Consider the following 25,343-nt stretch of genomic DNA (forward strand, 5'->3'; position numbering starts at 1 on the left):
CAACCTCCATCCCACCTGGGCTCTCTGTTCCTCTAATGCAGCGACGGTAAGCTGCAATTTCTGCTCAAGGTTAGATATCTCCCTCAGTGTTGCAATAGTCAATATATTCTAAATGTAGCTTTTGAATTTCCTTTGAAATAAGACAAAACACATATTGTATTTATCATCATCATCATCATCCCATGAGACCATGGGATGGTGATGAAAATGAATGATTAATTAATTACAATGATGATAATTAAGTAATTTGTATTGCATTTTTAATGGTGCATTAACTTGTTTGATAATAGCAGATTAGTTTTACATTATATCTAAGATAAAATTATATTTGTGGAAATAGCATTGCCCTATGCTGTAACCATGATACCATTTGGAACAGTTCTGAATGCATCTATGCTGATTTTATATAACCAAATATTATAATGCAACTTGGTTCAATTAAACAATATTCACATAATGTAAAGCCACTGCAGTGCTCTACAGGACACTATGAAATATTTGAAAGTTTGGTCTTCTCCAGCATTATTTTTCTGGAGTTCAGTTCAGGCTTTATAAGCAGGATATACAGCTTTGGGAGAAATATACAGCCCAGAACCCCAGCACATGAGGCCAGTATGGCAAATATCTCCACAGCCACCGCATCTTTCCCTTTGGTGCTCAGATAGGCCGGGATCATCGCAACCCAGACACTGCAAAACACCAGCATGCTGAAGGTGATGTACTTGGCCTCATTAAAGCTGTCCGGTAATGTCCTCACCATGAAAGCCAGAACAAGGCTCAGAGCTGCCAGGATCCCCATGTACCCCAACATAGAGTAAAACCCAATCACTGACCCCTCATTACACTGAATGATGATCATTCCCTGGTAGGAGTGATGGTCATGCTCCTGGTAGGGAGGAGACACAGACAGCCAGACACCACAGATCAGAGCTTGGACAGAGGAGCACACAATGACCACATAATTAGACACTTTGTGAGTGACCCTCTTCCTCCAGGGACTGCCGGGTTTGGTGGCTTTGAAAGCAATGCAGACAGTGACAGTCTTGGCCAGTACAGAAGAGAGAGCTGTGGAGAAGAAGATCCCAAATGACGTCTGTCTCATCCTGCAGGTTATATCCACCGGCCGGCCGAGGAACAAGAACACACAGAGGAAGCTCAGCAAGATGGAGACCAGGAGAATGATGCTCACAGCCCGGTTATTGGCTTTCACAATTGGGGTGTCCCAGTAATAAATAAAGTTCCCCAATATAAATAATGTTACGGCAGAGAAAGATAAAGCTGTTACTGAAGATATTAGCACCACAATGTCCTGCTCATACGAGAGGAAGTCGTACGTCTTGGGAACACATCTCACTCTTCTCTCATCTGGCCACTCGTCCTCAGGACACCGATGGCAGATCTCACTGTCTGATATGAAAACAAAGAAATGATTTGTTATCTGTACAGTGAATAACTTTAATAATGATCAATTTGTAAAAATCCATAGTAAATCACACCCTAAAATATCCATCCATTTTTTATGGGTGTGCTGTGCCTCTATATAAAATTATTAATTCAGTAATTGCTCTATTCAGGTCATAAACCAATCCTCTTTGGTAACCCGCTGGTACATTCTTTAAAGCCAATGTTAACACGAATACTCCTGGACTAGCACGATATAGTATGCAACATCATGAATAAATAGTATAGAAAATTCAATCAGTGTTATATGTAGTTTCATAAAATAATATAAAATAAAACACAAATAATGAAGGATGCCGTATTTATGAGGAAAAGTGGCAACATTTTTGTACAGATGTAGCGCTGCTCATCCATCGTCGGGGATCGCCACACCTCCCCCTCTGGCGAGCGGCGCTACATCTGACTGGTACGCGTGAGTGTCCCACACACACACACATCCCAGTTTCCCGTAGGCGGGGGGACTGGAACCCTACCGGCTCTGCTTCAGGGAGACAGGCAGGGTTAGGGGGGAGCGGGGACATATGGAAACACGGCGGGGACCAGCGGCAAGGCAGCGGGGACCCAGGGGGAGCCCCGTTGTAAGGGGATGCATGCGCGTCTCCTTCTGGCAGCTGGTGGGGGATGGCGGACGGCGAATCTTCCGCCATCCCCTGCAAAGATGACAGCCACTCCATCTGTAAATTTGCAATTTTTGCAAAAGTGGCAAAATATTTTGGCTGGACTATATATAAATCTTAAGGTCTATCAATAAAAGCTAGTGGACTAGTGAAACTGGTGCAATTTTGTCAAAGTGACCATGTAAAGATTTACAAATAATTCATTTTTATGACAAATCTAGCCGTCATGAGAGAAGTGGCAAAGACAAGCTTGTTCTCTAAAATATAAGCATACTATTCCTGTAAACCCTTAACATAATGACATACAGTATTAGTTAGTGATAGGTCATACAAAAAGCCAAACCAAAATTTGGAAATTAACATTTGTCCTGTGGACTTCAATAAATCACTTCCATAAACCCCAACTAGAATGATAAGAATATTTTTGGAAGAGCTTGGAAATCATTACACAAGCCCATTATTTCCTTAAGACATGACTCATATACAATTATGAAAACTATAAATTCAACTATCATAATTCTCCACCAGGAACTGCTGTGATGAGTGTTGTTCAGAAGAAATGTTTTATCCATCAAGAATTATAATAAAACAAATGTACCAAGTGTAACAACTATATTTGTAAATGCCATGTTTTATATTACTGCCTAAATTGTACAAATACTGTATATATCATCAGAGACATTACCTTGGGAAAAAAATTTCTCCGATTTCTGTATTTTGTTTTGAAATCATTTTAATGAATAATTTATTTATTTATAGTATACACCAACAAAACTGCAGGTTAATGATTAACTTGTATAAGAGTCAAATGATCACTTATTAATGTGGTGCCATCAGGAGGTTTACCACACCCTGGCCTTGAACTTTTAGAATGTTATTGACCTACCTGATGATGAGGTTACCTGGATGCAGTGGGTTGGCTCATACTTTAGAACCTCATTTGTACTTAATGCTTAATTGAAAAATGTATAACACTTCTGATTATTAATATTTAGAGGGTGCACCTGCATTATTTTTTTTATTTTCTGTGTGCAGCACTATAAGTCTAGGCATGGTAGCACCTCTCTATTTAGGTTGCACAGTCTAGGGATACCCTTATATATTCTATAGGGAGGAGAGGAAGTAACAGGAAAAGTGGAGGTTTGGAGAGGTGACAGATACACATCTATATACACTGCATGACTTTGGAGAGTTGGTTGGTCTGATGGGATTGGTGGGCCATCTAGAAGCATCTACCCACAGGTCTGGAACTGTGGATGGTGGGAATAACCTTTATAATCTTCATTACCATGCAGATCAACCATTTGTTAACCTAGGCCACCTGCTTCTGTCAGCCTGGGTTGAATAATGGATGAACTAACCATGACATAATGATATAAATGTAATACAGATGTCTCTCAGATGGAAGGATGTCTTCTTACTGTATTACAGGTTCAATAATTCATTATCTAAAATTGCTTTCCACATAGGTATCTGTTGGGTTCAGACCGGGTCATTGCTGCTTATTTACAAGTATTGTTTTCAATGCTACTATATATACTTTAAATTAAAGGCATCAAAGACATTTTGGTTCTATAAACATGACAGAGTGTCCTAAAGGTCATTGTACCTTGTAATCCGTATGTTACTTTCATCTTATCATACATCAATCGTGACTACATTTCCCATGACAGATGTAACCTCAGCTACTCACATATGATGAATCTTCCCATGTATGACACATGCCTACCTGTAACATTGGACATCTCTCCCTCAGAACACGGGACACAGTCATAGCAGCAGACATGGATTCCTCCATTTGAGGCTTTTCTGTACCCAGGAGGACATCTGTCATTGCACTGAGATTTGGGGATCTTATACAGAGAGAAACGAGTACATCAGTAATATATACATTCCAGCTTTGGATTTCAGAGCTAACACACCTACCTAGGACCACTATTCCCTTGTGGTTGTCTGAACCTTTAAGAACCTACTGCTATGCTGATTAATCTGTTCCTGATTGTATGAAGGAATTCACTGTTTTAATGATCATCGATCTGTTTTGAATTTCATATCGGATTCTTGTTTAACTAACTCCTAAGAAGAAGATGCTCCTACCTACCCTTATGGGTATATCCATATTGACATCTTACTAGTATCATTAATTTTGAAACTACTATTCACCACGGATGAAGTCACCTAGTTGATGAAACGCGTTGGGACAGAATCATATGCTGTGAATGAGCCACATACAGGATTCAAACTGAATTGTATTTGTTTGTTTTTGTTTTTATCTTTTGTATCCTGTGTGTTGTGCTGCCCTGAGGAAGGGGGAAACCCTGAAAGCGCTTGGCGCTTGATTACACAGGATGCTTATTTCAAGTTGTCTCTGAGTCCTTTTTTTTTTAGTGCTCCCCCCCCTCGGTGTTCTATTTGGATGTTTTGGGATGGCACCTACCTACTTTGATGCATTGAGCGAGTGCCGGCATATTGTGGATATATATATATATATACACACAGAGGCGTAGCTAGGGTGGCTCCGGCGGAGCTTGTGCTCCAGGCGCAAACTGTTTGCAGGGCGCCCCCTGCTGTGGAAAGCCTAAGTCGAGATTTAGTAACTACTGCTGCCACGGAAAGTGTCCTTCTCCACGATCATTTGCATACCTTACTGCCCCCTCCCCACCCGTGCTGACTGTCTGCAGGTCCTCTATAGTCACGGCAGCATCTCTGCTACTACCGCCTCCTCTCCGCAGCGTACCAGTCTGATGCCGCCATGTAGCGTGTGGGCCGCATCCTGAACTCCGTCCAGACATGCACACTCTGGCCCGGCGCTTGACATGGACTAGACCCCTCTCGTGCGCTAGTCATGTCACATTGCGCACGGCAGCAGCAGACTGGCACGCTGCGGAGAGGAGGCGGTAGCAGAGACACTGCCTTGAATATAGAGGACCTGCAGACGGCCAGCGCGGGCAGTGGGGAGGCGGTAAGGTATGCAAAAATCTGGAGGACACTTTCCACGGCAGCAGTAGTTAGTACATAGGCATGTGCACGGGGGGTGCCAGTGGTGCACAGGCACCTCCTAATGGCGCCCCCCACACGATTGCATGGGGGGGTGGGGGGAGGAGATGGAGCCATAACATGAGTGGATATTTATTTTACATTTGTATGAGAGTCACCTTTCAAATAGGGGTGGCAGTGTTCATATATGTGTGTTTTAACATGAAGAACTACATGTCCCAGCATATGCAGTGTCCTGGGAATGTTGCACCATATGTAGTTTTATGGGCAAGCTTTAAACAGGATCTATTAAGAGCTGTTAACAGTGGGTTTTTTTTTTTGTATGTGTGTGGTGTGTGTGTGTGTGGGGGGGCATAGAGAGAGAGAGCAGGGCACCAAATTACTTGTTTGCCCCAGGCACCGGAGGGGGGGGGGGGGAGGGGGCGCAAAGCATGCCCTTGCTCCGGGCACCGTGGCGCCTAGCTACACCGCTGTATATACAGAAAAAGACTTTCATTTATATCAATGATCGGCGGCCACCATTAATGGATTTAACTGCTCAGAACGGCAATATTTAGCGTTTAGCGTTTTCCTCAAGTCACCTAACTGGAAGTGATGTCACACGCTCACTCCTTTATATACTGGGTCCAAAATCCCAGTAGTCTGCAGGCACTGGTGAGCATCTACTGTTATATATCTGGAAGTCCCAACTACCTTTGTAATATGTAAAATTGGCATGTTTTACTCTGATTTATCGATGCAATATGGCATGTTTCACTCTGATTAATTTTCCATGGTTTACATGCATGTACTACTATTTGTGTAACCACATAGTTAGCATATATAATTTATGACTGTCTAAAGCTACTCGCCTAAATCGAATAGGATTTTTGGAGTCTGGATATATTGTAATGACATATTACCTGCCCTGGTAGGTTTGTCCTGCCCCAGCAAAACCCACCACTCAAGGGGTAATAGAACCCATTAAAAAATTTACGGAAGGTCTAATACCTATGGTTTACCAAAACTTACGATCCATGGAACCATTTTTATTTTATTTTTTCATGCTCTTCTCATCCATGCTTAATACTCCCTGAATAAATTTCTCATGATTTTAATATTTTAGACGTCACCAAGCGTCAACATATGAATTTTTTTTCAAAACTAATTTTAAACCTTTAAACCCCAAAGTTTGGGTATCTGTGTATCTATCTATCTATCTATCTATCTATCTATCTATCTATCTATCTATCTATCTATCTATCTATCTATCTATCTATCTATCTATCTATCTATCTATCTATCTATCTATCCTGTTTATATTTACTTACCTGTATGGGATTTTTCTATTATTGCATAAAAGATCACCTTTTAAAGGGCTGGCTATACATTTTTTAGAGTCAATAACCCCTGAAGAAGTCGGTTTCGACTAATTGCTTTGGGTCTCTATATTTATATCATTTCAAATGTATACAGTGTCTGAAACAAATTATGTCATATATATTTTAAATAAATTTGTTTACAAACCTCTGCACAGCATGGACGGAATCCAACTCCTACAGGCACCACATGACTGTCTCTGTAGCTCTCTGCTTAAGTAGCACTCCAGTCGCACCTTGACACCGCCCTGCTGCAGATTCTCCCACCCGCAGGAAAAAACGCATGTGATGTTTACATCTTGACTTCATTGGTGACCTTTACTCAGCTTACTGAGATCCCTGTAGTCTCCCGGCTCCCCCTTCCCCTCCCGGCTCCCCCTCCTCCGGGTCAGGTGCAGCACCATGCAGCGTCCTGATGCCATGATGCATGAGGCGGGCGGCGCGCCGAGTAGCTTCAAGTTCGGTAGCGCACGCAGGGGGGGTTTCTGAGTACCCAGAAACCCCCTTAAGGAGTCTGAGGGCCCTACGCTGAAAGCTGAGGGTCCCTACTTTCCATGGGTATAAGAATTGTAAAAATCGGCCCTTGGGAACCGGAGATATCTGACTTCAAAGCAGTGGTCCCCATCCAAGAGTGTTAATTGTTATTCCCAGTCAGATATTTCAGGTTCTGTCTGACTTAGACTTTTTCTGAGGATATATTCCAAAAGCTGGGACTCTCCCCCTTTGATGGACACTAGTACCTTGTCTCTGCTGTTCCCAAAACCAGAGATATCAGCCTTCCAGCAGCTGGTTACTGCTCCAGCTCCACACACCCATACCTCAAAACTTTGGTGCTGGAGAAGCGTATGTAAATGAGGGTGCGGCTTATGCTAATTAGCCGCGACCTAATTTTCATACGAGAATAGACGCTGTGCGCATGCACAGCGTCTATTCTATTAGATTGGGGGTCTCCCAACTGCCATCCCCCGCAGCGGGACAATGCCTGCCGCGGGTGGGACAGCGGGACAGGACCCGAAAATCGGGACTGTCCCGTTGTAATCGTGACAGTTGGGAGGTATGCACACCTGGTATGTAGTTTTATATTCTCGTGGGCAGATTGCTCTGCCTCCTGAACTCTGATCCCCTAGTCCCCAATACCATTTGGTAGGTGGGATTCTCTAGTTTTTCCATTCCAATCTAAGAAATCTATTTATGGGAACTGGAGATATCTGCAGTCAAGCAAGCTGTCCTCCCACCAGAAAATTATAAATAATGAGCCCACTCCACTATACACCCCTCCTCTGCATATTAAACATACTTTACCGCCCTGGAAGTTATGTATCAGGGCCCCTTCATTCAGCCCAATGCCCCCTTCTCCCATCTCATCTCCCACCATCTGTGCATTAAAGGGGTAATTAGTGGAAATTACTGATCCAGGCCCAAACATGCTGAGCGGTTTGCCCTTTGGGCAAAATGGAAAGTAAGTCCACTTCACAAATACAAATCGGCAGTAGAAATGACAGTGTGCCAATTTGTCAGCAGATATTAATCGGTTGACGTATAGATTCCAACGCATTTCGTTGATAACAAGACTGCCTCAGGGGCAAAGATGATGATCCGATAGACTGTAAATTATGATACAGTGAAATATATGCAATGTTCACAATAGTAGATAAATCTGAACACATATTATTTGAAAATTTGAGACCAAAATTGAAAATCATGAGCACGAACGGGTTTAGAGAGGGAAAAGGAGGAAAAATACCAGCACACATTTCATCAAATTTTGAGTCTATTAGAAAACCATTGTGAATGAGTTTTAACTGATAGGTGGTATGGTTTAATAAACTGTATGCACACCTTGACTTAATCTGTGGTGTAAATCCAACAAACACCACAGATTAAGTCAAGCATTTATAGAAGAAATGTATATAAATACAGTGTGGTGCCCCTCATGGCTGCACAAATGAATGGAGCCGAAAGTAGAGTCGGGGGTATGGCGGCACTCAAATAAACTACAAACATCAGCATTTGTTGTGCAAACATTTTCATGTCATATCTTCGTCATGTGCAAAAAAAAGGACATTTTCTTTGCACATGACAAAGATGTGACATTACATCGAAACGTAAATATACTGTATATCTAAGAACCTTTTTCCTATTTTGTTAAATCCCTTGACTTTATTCACTTAAGCAATCCAAAGGTGGCACTTGGTAGCAACTTGGCCAAGATTTCCCGTATATTTCACTAAAATGAATATATAGTAATCTCATCAGGGCGTTAATACATGGTAAATGTGCTGTTGTATGTTAAATGTAACAGTGCTTGGAAAGACAGTTAATTTTCAATTGTTTTTGAATATGTCATTGTCCAGTTGGTTTCCTTCATTTATGCTAGACATTTCTGAAGTTTGGCATCATGTGTGGGGTCATTCCCGGTGAAGCTCACTTTCATTGGCCTGGCTACATCATCAACAGAACTTTCATTACTGGGAAGAAAACAATCCTCATCATCAATCCTGTACCCAAACAACGGAGCCGTCTGACAGCTGAGTCCCTATAATGTACAGTATTTGATAATCTCTTACCGTGCCTTTTTTCCATGTTATATTTCCATTTCCAATATAAGATTCCTCTCCATTGTTTAGCAATAGATCTTCAATATTGGTGATGGATATTACAACAGGCTCCTGTTTATTGGTCGTACTGTAAATAACTAAGTTTGCTAAAAACCACTTTGAGGGCAGATCTCCTCTCTCATTAAAGACCATCTCTTCCCCATTGAGATTGGTGAAATGAAGGTTTTTCATGTAGTGCCGCTTTCAAAGGGTTAGAAAAACAATACGTGACAATAATTTAACGATTTTGTGTAATATATCAATGTAGAGCAATAGGTTCAGGGGCAAACAAAGGATTTCAATAGGGGGGTTTCAGAATACAGTTCACAATCTCCCACCCTGCAGAACATTGGAGGAAGTATGGGAGTCTGGTGGAGCAGTAGAAGGTCTTAATAATGACCCTGGACATTAATGTAAATGCTTTAATATACACTGGGTACTGTATGGTATACAGTATTACTATCGTACACAATAGATGTTAGATAGTATGGGCTGTCTCATACATTTAAAAAAATAAAAAAATTGTCAGAAATGGTTAAACATACCATAATAAAGAAATACACAGGCATAATAGAACCAGTGCTGCACTTTCTAAGCTCACATTCTAACACGTCACTGTAAAGCTCCTGTCTCTTCTTCCTAGTAGCTGCTCTCTGGTCTAGTGCACTGATTGGAAACATATCCGCCCACACAGAGAACTTGGAAGAAGAGTCTGCTACCACTGGGCAGGTTGATGAAATTTTACTGAGCCAACTGTCATTAAACTGCAGCATTATGTAGTGGAAACTCCCAGAATTAACCTACACTTTGTTTCATCTCAAGCTACTGTATCAAGATAAAGCTGATCAAAAATAAAAATCTATAATTTTTGAATCATCAGTGCAAGATATAGGTGTGGCACCATACGGGCAGCCAGCCAGGGTGAGAAGAGGTGCTTTGGACATTCCCTTGAAATGGAGTAAATAGGCAAAAATTGTGTACTGGGGGTGCAAGACTTGTGTACTGGGGGTGCAGGACTTGGGTATTGGGGTGCAGGAGTTGCATGCAGTTGGAGCACAACTCTCGCACCACATAGTACAATCGTGGCAGTGGTCAGTCACATGATTCAAATATCTACTAATATATCAAAAATAAATAATGTATGTTTGTTGCTTAATCATAGCCCTGACAATTGGGAGAAGTATAGACGGGGCGGATTGGCCCACCGGGAAACCGGGCTATTTCCCGGTGGGCCGGCCCAAAACTCATTAAAAGGGGCTGGCCGCGATCCCCCCAGGGCTGGCCGGGCCGCGGGTAGCGGCCGCAGCACTTTTCCCACATAAAAAAGGCAGCGGGAGGGCTGCCCCAGCGCCCCTATGGGAAAGATCTTACGATAGCTGCTGATGGGCACGGCGGGCAATGGGGATCTGGGGAGCTGCAGCTTAGAGCTCCCCTCATAGCGCAATTTTCCTGCCGGGCAAAAGGGACCGGGGATCCGGGCAGCGGCGACAGTGAGCTTGTATCGCTAAGTGCTATGTGCGGGGCGGGAAGCGCTGCTGGATTTGACAAGACTGGCTGGCTGGATGCGCTGATTGGCTGAGAGAATTCAGCCAATCAGCGTCCGGCCACTCTTTTCACATTCAGCAGCGCTTCCCGCCCCGCACATAGCACTTAGCGCATACTTGCCTACAGCCTCCCGTTTCAGGCACCCTTCTCCCGGTGCTCCGCAAAATACTTTCAATCTCCCGGAAATATCATAATAAGGTGGCGATGGGGGTGGAGCTTAGCGCGGGAGCTAGTGCGGTAGCTAGTGCGGTGACTGAGCTGCTGGAGGGAAGACTGACAGCCGGGTAAGCTGGGAGCTCAGAGGAGATGCTGGGGGAGGAGTAGGAGTGCCCCGGGCTGCAGGTTAGTAATTATATGTGGTTCTTCCCCAGCAGCTCCATAGGCTGCACTGTGTGTAGGTATCTGTGTGATGTGCTGTGTTTGTGTGTGTTTGTAGCTTGGCACTGACCCCAATGTGTGTTTATAAGTGACTCCTGTGTATCTGTGTCAACTGGCCTTTTGTGTGTGTGTGTGTGTGTGTGTGTGTGTGTGTGTCATTGTAAGCTGCCTCTGTCCCCGTTTGTGTGTATGTCTAGGCTGACACTATACCCTGAGGCTGACCCTTGTATGTGTCTATAGGGGAGTGATGGCTGATGGCAGTGTGGACAGGGGCAGTGGGGGCTGTGTGTACTTGGGCTGTGTGGACAAGGTCAGTGGGGGGGCAGTGTGGAAAGGGTCAGTGGGGACTGTGTATAATGTAGTACAGGGAATGCGTGTACTGGCTGTAATATAGGTAGGGATGTGTTATGTAATATAGGGGTGCAGTGGTGTAACTATTGGAGGGTGCAACTACATACCCTCCAACATTGGAAGGGTAGAAACCGGTACACATTGGGGGAAGGGGCGTGGCCACGGGTAAATGGGGCATGGCCACTGGCAAATGGGGCGTGGTCACAAGGGCATTGGACTCTGTGAATATGGGAACATTTCAATTTGTTAATGTCAATAAAATAATAAAACCCTGTTGCTGCACGGACCACTGGACCTGCTGTGTCAGTCCCCCTGCACTCACCCAGTCCGGCAGCAGCAGCAGTAGAGGCAGCGCTAGTCCGGATAAGCAGCTGCAGCTATGGGGTAGGAGAATGTGTGTAATCACTCCCCATCCCCCGGGTGGACAGGAGCGCACATAGCGGCTCCACACTAGAGGTCACTGCAGGGAGACGGACACAGGTGGTGTCCGGCAGTCCGGTTTTTGCCCAATCCCCCGCTGTGCTGCCTTGCACAGCCTCTGGTGTCCGGATCAATGGCACATGTGCCGGGCTTCCTGTACGTGTCATGGACAGAGACAGCCCTGCGGAAGCAGGTCCCAATGAAGTGGCTGAAAGCAAGCTGGCTGCCGGGCCTGGGAGATGCAAGGCACCACTGGGAACGGGAGCCGCACAGAATTTCCTCTTCACACCACCACGGGACCCGATCCGACCGGCGCAGCCACCGCAAACTGGTGGAGTGGCTGCCGGAATATTCGGAAATCGGTACAATCGGTACATTTATTTTTAGCCGGTACAGACCGCTAAAAAACGGTACTGTACCGGCTAAATAGGTACAGTTGGAGGGTATGCAACTGCTATGTGGCACTCCCCTGCATCCTTTTGAAGTTTTCTTTCCTTTGTAAATGTAGTGATGCAGGCAGCGCCTCCACAGTCCCGTTATCCCACAGTAAGTGATGCTGCCACAGTCCCATTCTGCCCGCCACCAGCAACCCTGCCGAAGTCAGTTGTCCCATTCTCTCCCCGTCAGCGTTGGCAAACAGAAGACTCTGAGCTGCCAGTCGTGGTAAACAGAAGACCTAGCGACCATTTGTTCAGGTACACAAGAGGGAGGGCACAGTGCAATTTCTCTTTCCCTGCCTCTCCCTCCCTGCCTCTCTCTCCATCTCCCTCCCTGCAGCTCTCGCTCTCCCTGCCTCTCTCTCCATCTCCCTCCCTGCAGCTCTCGCTCTCCCTGCCTCTCTCTCCATCTCTCTCCCTGCCTCTCTCTCTCCATGCCTCTCACACACATTGCCTTTTTCTCCTTCCTCTGTGTCTCTCACACACTTCTCCTCAGTTTCTGACATATGCACCTCTATTTTCTTCTGTCTCTCAGACACACACACACACAGACACACACAGATAGGTAGCAAGAGAAGCAGAATAGTTTTCTTTAAAACATTTAGTGAAGTGCCACAGACAGCTACATCCACATCTGAATCAGGCCCAGAGTGTTCCAGTGTTTTATTCTGCCACTTCAGGACACACCCCTTAGTTGCGATAGGTACGTCCATTGTTGGATTAAGACACGCCCTTTGAGCGGAGCGTGACACACCCTCTCAGTGGTGCATTTTCCTAGCAACTAAAATCTCCCTGAAACTAGTTTTCAAAAGTAGGCAAGTATCACTGTCAAGCTCACTGTCGCCGCTGCCCGGAACCCTGTTGCTGCACATAGTGGGTGGGGGTTTATGTGATCCCCACACACACACCCACCTATGTGCAAAAGCAGGGATCTGGGCAGTGGCGGCAGTGAGCTTGTAGAGCTAGCCTGTGCCGGCAGCTATGTACATTGTTAGCTGCTCCTAAAAGACTACACTGCCCAGCAGATACCCCCTGCTGAGCACCACCAGACCAGCTGCACACCATGGGGTAACCGGAGCCCACAGACTGGCCAAGACATTGTGCCCACCCCTCGCTGCTGCCAGCTACAGTTGGCAGAGTGGGGCTGGGAAAGGAAACCGGTGGCAGCAAGTAGAGTCTGGCCTCCAAGAACGTGAGGAGGCTGCTGTCCCTGGCACAAATCCGGTAAGGTGGAGGCTGGCAGGTACCTGGCACCATGATTACTCTCTGCTTATATCTCATGTTCCACAGATCTGAACCCCCCCTTCCCCCCCCTGGGCTGCTTCGACGTATTTCCCCCCGGGCTGCTTTTAATTCCCAATCCGCCCCTGAGTATAGAGGCCAGGTTATAACATACTGTAGGCTGTGTGCATTCCCATATCTCCCATTTTCCCATTTTTAAGCTACTGGCATACCAATGCTAACAGGCATTTATCTCTTAGAACACTTACACACATGTACAGCACATAATAGGGAGCCCTGTAGTGCAGTTCATTTGTATAAGAGAGATAATACGGTCAACTAAAATATAATATACAGCAAATACTGCTGTGCAGCGCATTGCCTGGGACCTGTGTAATCCTGAAGCTGCTCTAGAAACTGTTCTAGTACCTCGGAATGGAGTACAGTAGGTGCATGTGGTACAATCCACAATGTTTGTAGCTTCTAGGAGGAATTCAATTGCTGACAGGAAATGTACAACATACCCAGACAAAATGTTTACAAAGTGCTTGCACAGAGTCAAAAGCCGAAACTGGGACAGTTATAGACAAAGTCTGAAATCATGTTTAATGGGCCCAATTCAGACCTGATCGCAATGGAGAAAATGGAGGTGTGCCAGGAAAATAGGTAGGAGTGTCTGGGATAATGCGTTTTAGAGGAGGGTGTGTGACGTCAGCTCCAGGCCAGAAATACCTGTATTAGGGGAGGGTGTGTGATGTCAGCACCAGGCTGGATATACCTGTATTAGGGAAGGGTGTGTGATGTCAGCACCAGGCCGGATATACCTGTATTAGGGGAGGGTGTGTGATGTCAGCTCCAGGCCAGATATACCTGTATTAGGGGAGGGTGTGTGACCTCAGCACCATCCCGGATATACTTGTATTAGGGGAGGGTGTGTGATGTCAGCTCCAGGCCGGATATACCTGTATTAGGGGAGGGTGTGTGACCTCAGCACCATCCCGGATATACTTGTATTAGGGGAGGGTGTGTGATGTCAGCACCAGACTGGATATACCTGTATTAGGGGAGGGTGTGTGATGTCAGCACAAGGACGGATATACATGTGTTAGGGGAGGGTGTGTGATGTGTGATGTCAGCACCAGGCCGGATATACCTGTACCAGTGCTGTTTCAAAAATACAGGGGGATCCCTACACATTTTTTCCCCATATTTGGGGAACCAGGACTGGCTCAAGGGTGTGAATTGAAAATGTTCACCCTATTACATTTGCACTTTTGATGTTTTCTATGAGAAAACATCTGGATGCAATTTTTAATATGCGATTTTATAGACAGGTCAAAACGTGTGAATTTTACTGAAATTTACACGTTATTCCATTTTCAGAAAAAGAACGAATTTGCCCATTTTTGGCCAAAAATTCTTGGTATTCTATGATTAAACATCCAGGTGCAATTTTAATATGCAATTTTATAGACAGGTCAAAACGTGTGAATTTTTCCGCAATTTACATGTTATTCCATTTTCAGAAAAAGTACATATTTTCCCCTTTTTGTCCAAAAATTCTTTTCAGTATATGTTTTGCTGCGCATAAGGCAATGGTGGCCATGTTAATAAATTGCAAATGCTTAGTTTATATAAAAATACAGTGCCTGTAAAAGTTAATATATGTGATAAAAACAATGAATTGCAATAAAACATGCACATGCCAAGAAAATATATAAAAAAACAAGCTGTCCATTGATGTTATAGTGGTTGATCCATGAGGAACTACTAGGAAGTATAAGCAGGTTATCTAAACCTGCTCTACCTTATATTCTGGCCTTAGACCTTATAATGGTATCTCTGTTTCGGCAAGCAGGCTCCAGAAGTTCAGAAATGAGATCCCATAGCGGTTGCCGGTGATCTGCGGAATTCAGTAGCATGCAAAGCATTTTGAGCCTACGGCTCTTTGCAAAGGATGCATGCTGGTTGTGAATGCTCCTCATTTATAAGGGACTATTTGTAAACTGTATTTATAGTATATCTAAAAACAGAAATGGAAAGTCCCTTATACAAAGCGTCAGGCACATGTTGTAATGTTTGTGTATTTAAAGTTAGTGAAATATCCTTGAAAATAATATCAATAAAAAATTCATTTCTTCTACCAGACCAAATATCACATCGTGAGACAGTCATTTCAACTAGGAGAACAAATTACAAGAATGGAGAAGAAAACACAAACAAAAATTCTGATGGAAAACAGAAAAATAAAAACCAAAGGAAAAGAATCTTGGAAAATGTCACAAGTGATGAAGAAGACATACGTGATTATTTAGATCTAGTTCGGGGGGGGGGGGGGGGGGGGGGGGAATAAAATGCTGGAAAGAGAAACACCTTACAAAAAAAACCTAATGGATAAAAAACTAAATAGAGAGGATGCAGAGGAGGCAGAAAAATAGGGATAAGGATCAAGAATAGAGAACATTGATATTGAACAAGAGCAAAAATAAACTTTTTCAACCTGAGCAATAAATCACTTAACCATGACCAAAATAGCCTTTTGAAGAAAGGTTTGAAATTTGCACCGGATTGAAGAGCAAACAAATTCAATGTCTTATAAATATATAAGGAAAATCTGTATAGAAAAAAACACTTAAGAATCCACCGATGAATCATCCTCCTTAACCACAAGAATACCAACACACCAATAACAAACCTATTATTTATTTCAACCCCACACAGCTTTCATCCCTTCCCACTAGATTGTAAGCTCCTCAGGGCAGGGCCCTATTCTCTCTTGTTGTCAAAGCTCCATTGTCATCATATACTCATTTCCATATTTGTCCACAAGCCCCTAGTAGTACATTCATTACATTTACTGTAATGTAAAATTTTTGTCTTCCTGTACTGTTCCATTGCATGCCCTTTCTATGGTGCTGCGAAACACTTGTGTTGCCTTATAAATAAATTATGATAATTATAATCTTCAAGGTCCACTCGTAGAACCAAATGAAAGCAGATTGTGACAGGATATGAATTGAAAATACAACCTTACCAAAAATGAAAAACAAGCACTAAAAGAATACAGAAAAACTATTTAAAACAAAGGAGGAGGACTGGTTATCCTTGACGAAGAACAATATGAAAAAGAAACCCTTAACCTGTTATCAGCTACTAACACCTATCAGAAACTACCAACAGATCCGACTAAGATGTTCCAGAAATAATTAGAACAGCAGGAAGAGGGACTACAGATGGGAATCATGACCAAAAACTTCCCACTTTTTACCACTTACCAAGAATTCATAAAAAAAACATCAAAGTACATAGACAACTTCTTTCAACCTCTAGAACAAAAGAAAATAAGCTATTTTAAGTATAATATCCCGACGGAGCTGCTCCTGGTGATAGATTCGCTAACCACCAGCCACGACACCCACCGGAAGGGGGCACACGTGCACAAGATGCTCATGCACATTGTTTCAATGGAGCCCTCCTCAACCTGCTACAGCTCCCCCGATTCCCCCCCTTCCCCCACAGCTGCCCCCAGCTCGACCGATCCCTGCCTGAAGCGGAGATGGACATGGAAAGTGCTTCCCGCTGCCATGTTTTGGGGATGCGTCTGTGTGTGAGATGCTCATGCATCCCCGACAGATGGAGCACCTCTCCACCGGTGATCACCAGCTTAGGGAATCTGGGGATTCCCAGCGCTGGGTGAGAGGCTCTGTAAAAGGATCTGTAAAAACTCTACAACAAAAATAAAATGGAAATACAACTACTTCAGCTGCATGTGACATAAAATTACTTTATACTTGCATTAATCATAACCACAGATGCCAACACACAAGATTTTTTTTTCAACATAGACTAGTGCCAAATACTCAGATCAAATTTATTATGGAACAAATAGAATACATCTTACATCTTAATTATTTTTGGTACAATGAATATTTCCTACATGTAATGGGAACTGCAATGGGGACCTCCTTTGCACCATCGTATGCAAATCTCTTTGCTGCATACAGGGAGGAAAACCAAATTTAGGACAACAACTCCTCCAGTGACCAACTAGTAAGTTGGCATAGATACATTGAAATTACATTATTTGGAAAGGAACAGAAGATCAATTCCAATAATTCATTAAACACCAGCTCCAACAACATCAGATTAGAATCTACTATTGTAACTAGGAAAGACAAAGTAACATTTGTAGACCTAGATATTTAGATTAAAAAAGCAATATTGTTAGAAAGACACATATAAAGGAGGAAGATGGTAACAACTTCCTTCCATTCACCAGTAATCATCACCACAAATGGATAAGAAATATTCCAGGTGGACAAAAGAAACTTCTGAGGAACTTACATTCCATAAAAAAAAAAAAAAAATCATGAAAAAATGCTACAAAGAACAACTAGTGAACACAGAAATGATAAAAATCAAAGAAATAGAAAGAACAGATCTTCAGTAAAAGAAGAAAAAACCTAACGATGAACCAACACTTCCATTCATCACTCAATACAACTTTCAGAAAATTAAAGTCCTAAAGAAACATTCGCAAATGCTTAAATTGTATAATGACCTTCAAACAATCATACCACATAAGCCACAAATCATATACAGAAGAGCAAAAAACCCCAAATAAGAAATTACCCACAGTTATTTCCCATTTGAAATTCAACCAAAAAATCTACTACTGGTTTTTAGTCATGTCTTAAATGTTCAAAATGTAAAACAAAAAAAGACACTACAAAATCAACAGATATCATCCAATCTAACAGACAAATAAAGAATACAAAATATGTTCAAAAATTACATGTGATGCAATCTCATGTGATAAATGAGAAGGTCTAATATACTTATTGGAATGCCCTTGTGGGCACCAATATGTAGGCCAGACAAAATGCAAATTAAAAATGAGATATGCAGCACAATATCAGAAAAAGTTTGAAAACACATAATGTATCCAAACACTTTGCAGAGATTCAGAACAAAGATGTAAAAAGAAAGAAATAGCAGAGAGAAAAATGGTGCAATGATATATTAGAGAAGACATCAATCTCCCCAACAGGCAATCTAACAAGCCTAAGAAATCACAAAGTCTAATGAATATCTATAGAATCTGATATTGTATGGCTGAACTGTGGTCACACAATATGGAATAAGTATATTTAATTGGATACTACAGGATCAGCAAATACAGAATATAAGGGTATATCGCTACATGGTGTTCAACTGAGGAAGCGCATTTCATTATACAGACGGAGCCGCTCTCATCCGAGTATCTCCCATCCCGCCGTCCGCCACACTGCGACATTGCCAGCCGGCAGATGCATGAGACGCTGGCACATCCACGTCCCCAACCCGCCAGCCCGGCCTCTGCCAGCAGCAGGGCCAGTGCCACCACTAGGCAGCTTTAGGCATTTGCCTAAGGCGCCGGCCACTGGAGGGCTGTAGTGAGCTTCAGGAGGAACAGCAGCAGGAAAGCTCCCGCAGAGGAGAGCAGGAGCCAGGAGGAAGGAAGCTGCCAGCTGTCTGCATCTGCCAAGCACAGCACTTATTCAGCTATTCAGTGAACCGTAAAACCCAGTGCCATCAACCCGGAGCGCGCCTGTGTTACTGGTGCATTAACGTTGCGGTCCCCACATCCCTGGCTGCCATCGGCTGCCCCCAGCCGAAGTTTGGCACTGACAGCTGACGACCAGCCACTGGCATTGCTGGCATTGTATAAATAAAGCTTAATAATAAAGGGTTTGTGAAGGTGAATGAATACAATGGAATGGGAGCATATATAAGTGTTTTGTGCTACAACCACTTATGTGATCTGCAAATGACAGATCTGCAAATGGTCCCAGCCAATCAATCGCTTCCTATTAAATTGTATGGGCTTCTCCATGATGGAGCTACAAATTGGAGAGATGACAAAGCGATTCATGGAAAGAGGTTATTCATCTACAACATTGGAAAGGTGCCTACAGAAAGCGAGAATCAAAATGAGGTCAAGAGACACTATTTTATCCACTTCAACAACTAAAAAGGCATCCAGGATGATTTACGTCAACACGTTTAATCATGCCTCCTCCACTATCCAAAAAAGCCTCAAGAATAATTGGCAGATTGTATCATCCAGCACAGCATTGAAATTACACCAACATGACTGCCCTATGATGGAATATAAAAAGGGATCAAACTTAAAATACCTACTTATGAGACCTATGGCCGGCCCAAAGATTGAGACAAATACAACTTGGCTGCATTCCATACACCCTGGCTGTTTCAAGTGCTCCGGTTGCACCATATGTAACAGTATGACCTCAGGGACGACGTTCCCACACCCACATTCAGGCAAACCTATACGGATTCGACATCGACTACACTGTCTAATGGACCATGTAGTCTATTGGCTGAATTGCCCTTGTGGCCTAGCTTACGTGGGCATGACTACTCGTAAATTCATGGAACGGATGGCTAATCATCGGAACTCAATCCGAGCAGCAACCCAAACCGCACGGCACCAGATCTCGGCAGCCGTGCGTTCCAGCCCGACACTTCTGGCAGCCGAACTTCTGGCCAATACCAGAACTTGATCGGGCGCCAAACGTGGTAATTGCGCTATAGTAGCATCAGGTATATAAACCAGCCCTGCACTGTCTTAGAATTAGGCTGACTTCTCCCAAGAGGAGGTTTGTTCGCTTCACTCCGTTGCCTTTTGCTGCAGATTACCAAACCCTGAGTAAGTGTATTATTCAAGTGATGTTTTGTAGTATACATGTTGAACGCATCTAGTACAGATGTGGCCAGGTACATCGTGGTTTACAAAGCGCTTTTGAGGGCTCTGAGTCGCAAGTTGTAGATTGTGTTATGTCCTGCGTTATGTCCCACACCATGTAATACATAGTTTAACCACTGGGTGACAAATGTTCCACGTTAAGACTACGGTGCAGAATACAATGATGTTGGAGTTGACATTGATCTGTGAGAAGCTGGCCAATCAACATTCTTCACTTTATAAAAGAAAAAAAAATCTGTCTTCTACAAAACTAAATGTCAGGCTGCCACGCAACTTCCCACTACAAATTTTGTCCAACTTCCCACTTCAGATTTTGTCCTTACTTTAGGGAAAAAGTACTTACAGTACTTTAGAGAAAGAGTACTTGGATTAAATTAAAGCAGATCTGTTTGGTTATACATTTTGTTGGTACAGATTGCTATATGGAATACATGCTAACCTTTACTAATGCTGGAAACTTTCACATGGTATATTATTTATGGAAGTGTCTATCATTATGCTGTACTGCGCCATGAAAACAGCACAATCTACTGGGCATGTCTAATACTTGACCGTACAGTATATTGTACACCAATGGAGCAACTGAAATCACAGGTTTCTGTGGCCTAGCGGTTAAAGACACAGTTACGGTATACTGTTAGCAGCAATACTGGTTCAATCCACAGTGGGGTACAATTTTTTATTTTTTTTAATGTACTATTTTTTTTTTTTTCATTTTTTAATCAATAAAGTAATTTGGTGCTTTGCAAATTCCTTTTGCACAAAAAAATTAACAATGGCAGGCTGCAATGTACATGATACAGTTATTGTCGTTACATACTGTAAGTTACAAAAAAACTTTTTATTTTCGCAAGAGTAAATTTTCCACTTCAGGTAAAAATCCTTAATTTAGGGAAAGAGTACTTACTTTACAGAAAGAGTTCATGGATTAAATTCGCAGGAGGAGATATGATCAGTTATACATGTCATTAGTACAGATTGCTACTGTATAAATATGGAATCCATGCTAACCTTTATTAATGCTTGAAACTTTCACATGGTATATTATTTACGGAGGTGTCTATCATTATGCTGTACTGCGCCATGAAAACAGCGCAATCTACTGGGCATGTCTCATACTTGACCGTACAGTATATTGTACACCAATGGAGCAACTGATATCACAGGTTTCTGTGGCCTAGTGGTTAAAGACACAATTACTGTATACTGTTAGCAGCAATACTGGTTCAATCCACAGTGGGGTACAATTTTTTTTTTTTTTTTTATGTACTATTTTTTTTTTTTTTTTCATTTTTTAATCAATAAAGTAATTTGGTGCTTTGCAAATTCCTTTTGCCTTTTGCACAAAAAAATTACCAATGGCAGGCTGCAATGTATGTGATACAGTTATTGTCGTTACATACTGTGTTGCAAAGAATGTTTTTTTTCGCACAAGTAAATTTCCCACTTCAGGTAAAAGTCCTAACTTTAGGGAAAGAGTACGTACTTTAGGGAAAGAGTACGTACTTTAGGGACAGAGTACGTACTTTATCTAAAGAGTACTTGGATTAAATTTCACACAAGCAGAACTGTTTGGTTATGCATGTCGTTGGTACAGATTGAGTTTGAAAGTCAATGCATGCTTTTGCACCATCCCCCATGATCACTCATTAGCATTAATTCCCATAGAGCCCACTGTTTACTGTATACAGTATGTCTGTAGCAAAACACCTCCCCCAGCCACTCCATGCATGGTCACATTAGTGAGCGAAGAACTACTGTAAATGCTGTGAAATGACTATGTTCACCCTGTTGGGTGTTTATCCCTACATTGTGTATCTAATCCAGTATAGGGTACTTGTGTTTTAGCAGGGCGCCCGGCTAAGCTACGCTGACAACGTATCTTAGGCTACGTTGTCAGTGTAGTGTAGCCGGGCTCCCTGCTAATATGTGTAGTGCATTATACTTACGGTCAACGATGTCCCCGGCACAATGCTTCCCCTCCTCCGGCACTCGCCTCCATGTCGGTGTCCCCGACGCCAGCGTTCCCCTCCTCCAGCACTCACGTCCTCCATGAAACACCCCAGCATCAACAATGTACGCAATTAGTGTAGTTCTGCTGGAGGAGCACGGAAACCATGTAGTACCTGGGTGCCCAATTAACATACATACGCTTGCGCAAGGAAATCGCATCGCATGTCCCGTTTTAGTGCCATGCAATCCATGCGATCTCAGTAGTTTATGGATAGAGAACTGATAGACGTTTGTCAGGTACCGTAGCTATGCTTTCTGAATAAGCTTAAGCTATGGAAATAGCGTAGTCAGTCACAACTTGCGTAAGTTCTCCCGGACACCAGGGCCGGTGCTAGGGTGTCCGTCGCCCTCCTGCAAACGATACATTTTGCACCCTTTCACATTGCTAATGCAACAAGCTGCAGCCCGATTGTGGGAGCGTATGCAACATGCAATCCTATGGAGGATCTCGGGTGCATGTACATGTATGCATACACCATCTCAGTGCTGTGTACGCAAAATGTTGCAGGTACTAATGGTGCCCATACACGCTGCGAGAATCGCATACGTTATGGGCTAGATCACATTGCACGGCATGCATGCAATGTGTGTGCGATGCGATCCGAAAGCAGTACAAAAAGTGTGTGCAGCACATACTTTTTGTACTGTGCGATGCGATGCCCGCGGGAACGCAAACCGCATGCCATTGCAGCGTGTATGACCACCTTTAGGCACATAACTCAGCCCATTATTTAAAAAGTGTCTGGCACAATAATATACTGTAAGTTATGGAATGATAAAAGTCAATAATACAATAATTTATTGAAGAGGATGGAGATGCTTGGTAATTGAAAGAAGTATTGGAGGATTGATTGAAAAATTGGATGATTGATCTTAGGGTTGGATGATTGGATGAAGAATTGGATGATTGAATAAAGAGTTGAATGATTGAATGAGGATTGGATGATTGGATGAAGATTGGATGGTTGGAAGAACAATTGGATGATTGGAAGAACAATTGGAGGATTGAATGAAGATTGGATGGTTGGAAGAACAATTGGATGATTGGAAGAATAATGGGATGGTTGGATGAAGATTAAATGATGAAGTCTGAATGTCCTTGCTGAATTGGATCGTGGCTGCAGAACCAGGAGTAACCGTGGAGAATAACCGTCAGGATTGAGGAGAAAGATAATACCCCTTTGGGGGGCTAATCTTGTCCAGTCCGTATTGGCGGCAGCAGGTTCCGTTGTACACAGGTGTAGCAGTGAGACGATCAGCAGGAATAGAAGAGAATTTCACCAGAGGCGCAGGAACTGTAGTAACTACTACAGACAGCCAGGAGTGAGCAATGATGCTTAGGCATGGACATCATTGTACTGACTGTCGGTCTTGCCCAGCAAGTCAGTACTTAAGGAGTGAGCTGTGCGGCGATTGGATTGCCGTTTGACAGGAGAAGGTGGAGCCGCACAGTACAGGTTGCAGGATCCCAAAAGATGGCGCCCGCCAGCGGAGGCGACAGAAACCAGCCATCGGTGAGTGTGCACATCTGTCGGCATTTCCAGACAGAGGCCTAACCAGGCACAGACACACATGGCGGCTCACGTCTCACGCCACCTATGCCCTGTATGGCACCGGAGCACACAGCACCACTGTCACCACGCAGTGACAGTGCGGGAACATGCACCCCACCAGTACAAGGAACAGGAGCGGAGGTGAGCGCCAGGGTAGGCGACACGCTGATGCAGGACCCAGGGCTTGGCACAGCACAGGGGAACTGGGTAGCAGCCATGGTGGTCGTAACATCATCATTGTTATCTGGACATTCATCCTTGTTATTTAATATTATTTTGCCTGTATTTTCCTCAAAGAAGTATTTGAGTCCCTGTATGACATCTTTTATTAAACCCGCTCGTTTTAACCCTACTGCTGCTGCCTCGTCTCCAGTCCCTGAACACCACACGACCCCATCAGAACCTTTAACCGTGACAGTTTGCACTGACCCGATGGAGTCGGGTGAAAATCAGGGAGCTTTTGCAGATGTATTGCAAGGCATCATGGTCTGCCTGGAAAAGTTGGAGTCCTTACAGCGGCAAGTGGCGCAATTCCTACAAACGCTGACTTCTTCACCAGCTGCTCCTCCAGTTGCTGCAGCAACATCATAAGCGCCTTCAGGAGGTTCCTCTGCCATGCTGCCAGCCGGGTCTATTATTCCTCCTCATCTGCATCTGCTGACCCCCAGCAAATATGATGGGTCTCCTAAAGGATAAAAAGGGGGGTACACGCGCTAGAATCAATGTATATAGAATAAAATAGAAAATGTATTATATATATGTATTGCACTGGCCAGTGGCAATCAATTATGTAAAATAACAATTGGATATAGTAAAAATTATTAATAAATACAAAACACATTAAGGGCTGCAAAATTTAAAAAAACAGGGCAATCATATCCAGGCAGACTTATTTTGATAACTCCAGAGCAGTTATTATGAAGTGATGCTACGCGGTCTTTCTGATCTGTTGTGATATGTCCTTTGTGGAGAGTCATAATCCCTTAAAGGTTCAAACCTGTTGTGTGTATTATGATTTCTCCCTCTTTGAATGAATTTAGGTTTGTATTGTCTATTTGGTGAGGAGTATTGTGCATGAGAATTATAAATATTTGGTCTATTTTTATGACCTTTTGTATATAGTCTTGATTGAGGTGTATCGTTTGTATTTTGATATTTATTTCTGAGTGTGGGTTTTGATATATTGGTATTTTTCCTATAGGTAAAGATTTCACCCCTGTCATAGTCATGAAGGTCTCTATCGATTTTATGTTCTTTCCTCGTGATTAATTGTTGTTCGAATTTTTCTATGTTCGTGTTAACTTGTCGATCCCTCTCTGTGAAACCTTCTTTATTTTCAAAGGCCCTGAGCGATACATGCAGTTTTTCAATTTGTGTCTGTAGGTCTTTCACTTTGTCTTCCCTATATTTGATCAGGAGTCTCATAAGATTTTTGGAACATGCATCAAGGGCACTGTTCCAGTTGTTGGTGAACTCCTGATCATCTTTAAAAGCAGATGGATTTATAATTCTCAGGCCTCTGGGGACCATGTCTCTGTCCAAATATTTTTGCAGAGAGACCTGGTCCCACCAGTGTCTGGTTTCTGCGAGGCAGAGATTTTCTAACTCGTTAAAAATACTATGCAT

The 25,343-nt window shown here is 43.2% G+C and overlaps 1 protein-coding gene across 1 annotated transcript; it reads right to left on the minus strand.

Annotated features, from left to right (window-relative positions):
• Positions 1-487: 487 nt before the first annotated feature.
• On the minus strand, positions 488-25,343 carry LOC146027213 (vomeronasal type-2 receptor 26-like). The gene is made up of 2 exons (XM_083158488.1): positions 24,932-25,343; positions 488-1,407 (listed from the first exon to the last, which is right to left on the minus strand). Exons 1-2 carry the CDS (start codon positions 25,341-25,343, stop codon positions 488-490), a joined length of 1,332 nt encoding a protein of 443 aa, XP_083014614.1.

The sequence above is a fragment of the Crinia signifera genome, chromosome 1 (genome assembly GCF_055691185.1).
Source record: "Crinia signifera chromosome 1, ASM5569118v1, whole genome shotgun sequence".
Taxonomy (NCBI): domain Eukaryota; kingdom Metazoa; phylum Chordata; class Amphibia; order Anura; family Myobatrachidae; genus Crinia; species Crinia signifera.

What these genes read in the sequence shown, in the direction of transcription:
- LOC146027213 (XM_083158488.1), bottom strand. Translation starts at nt 25,343, where the DNA reads ATGCATAGTATTTTTAACGAGTTAGAAAATCTCTGCCTCGCAGAAACC. An exon ending in CCTTCATGACTATGACAGGG is followed by an intron (nt 1,408 to 24,931) that starts GTGAAATCTTTA and finishes TTTTCATATCAG; the next exon opens with ACAGTGAGATCTGCCATCGG.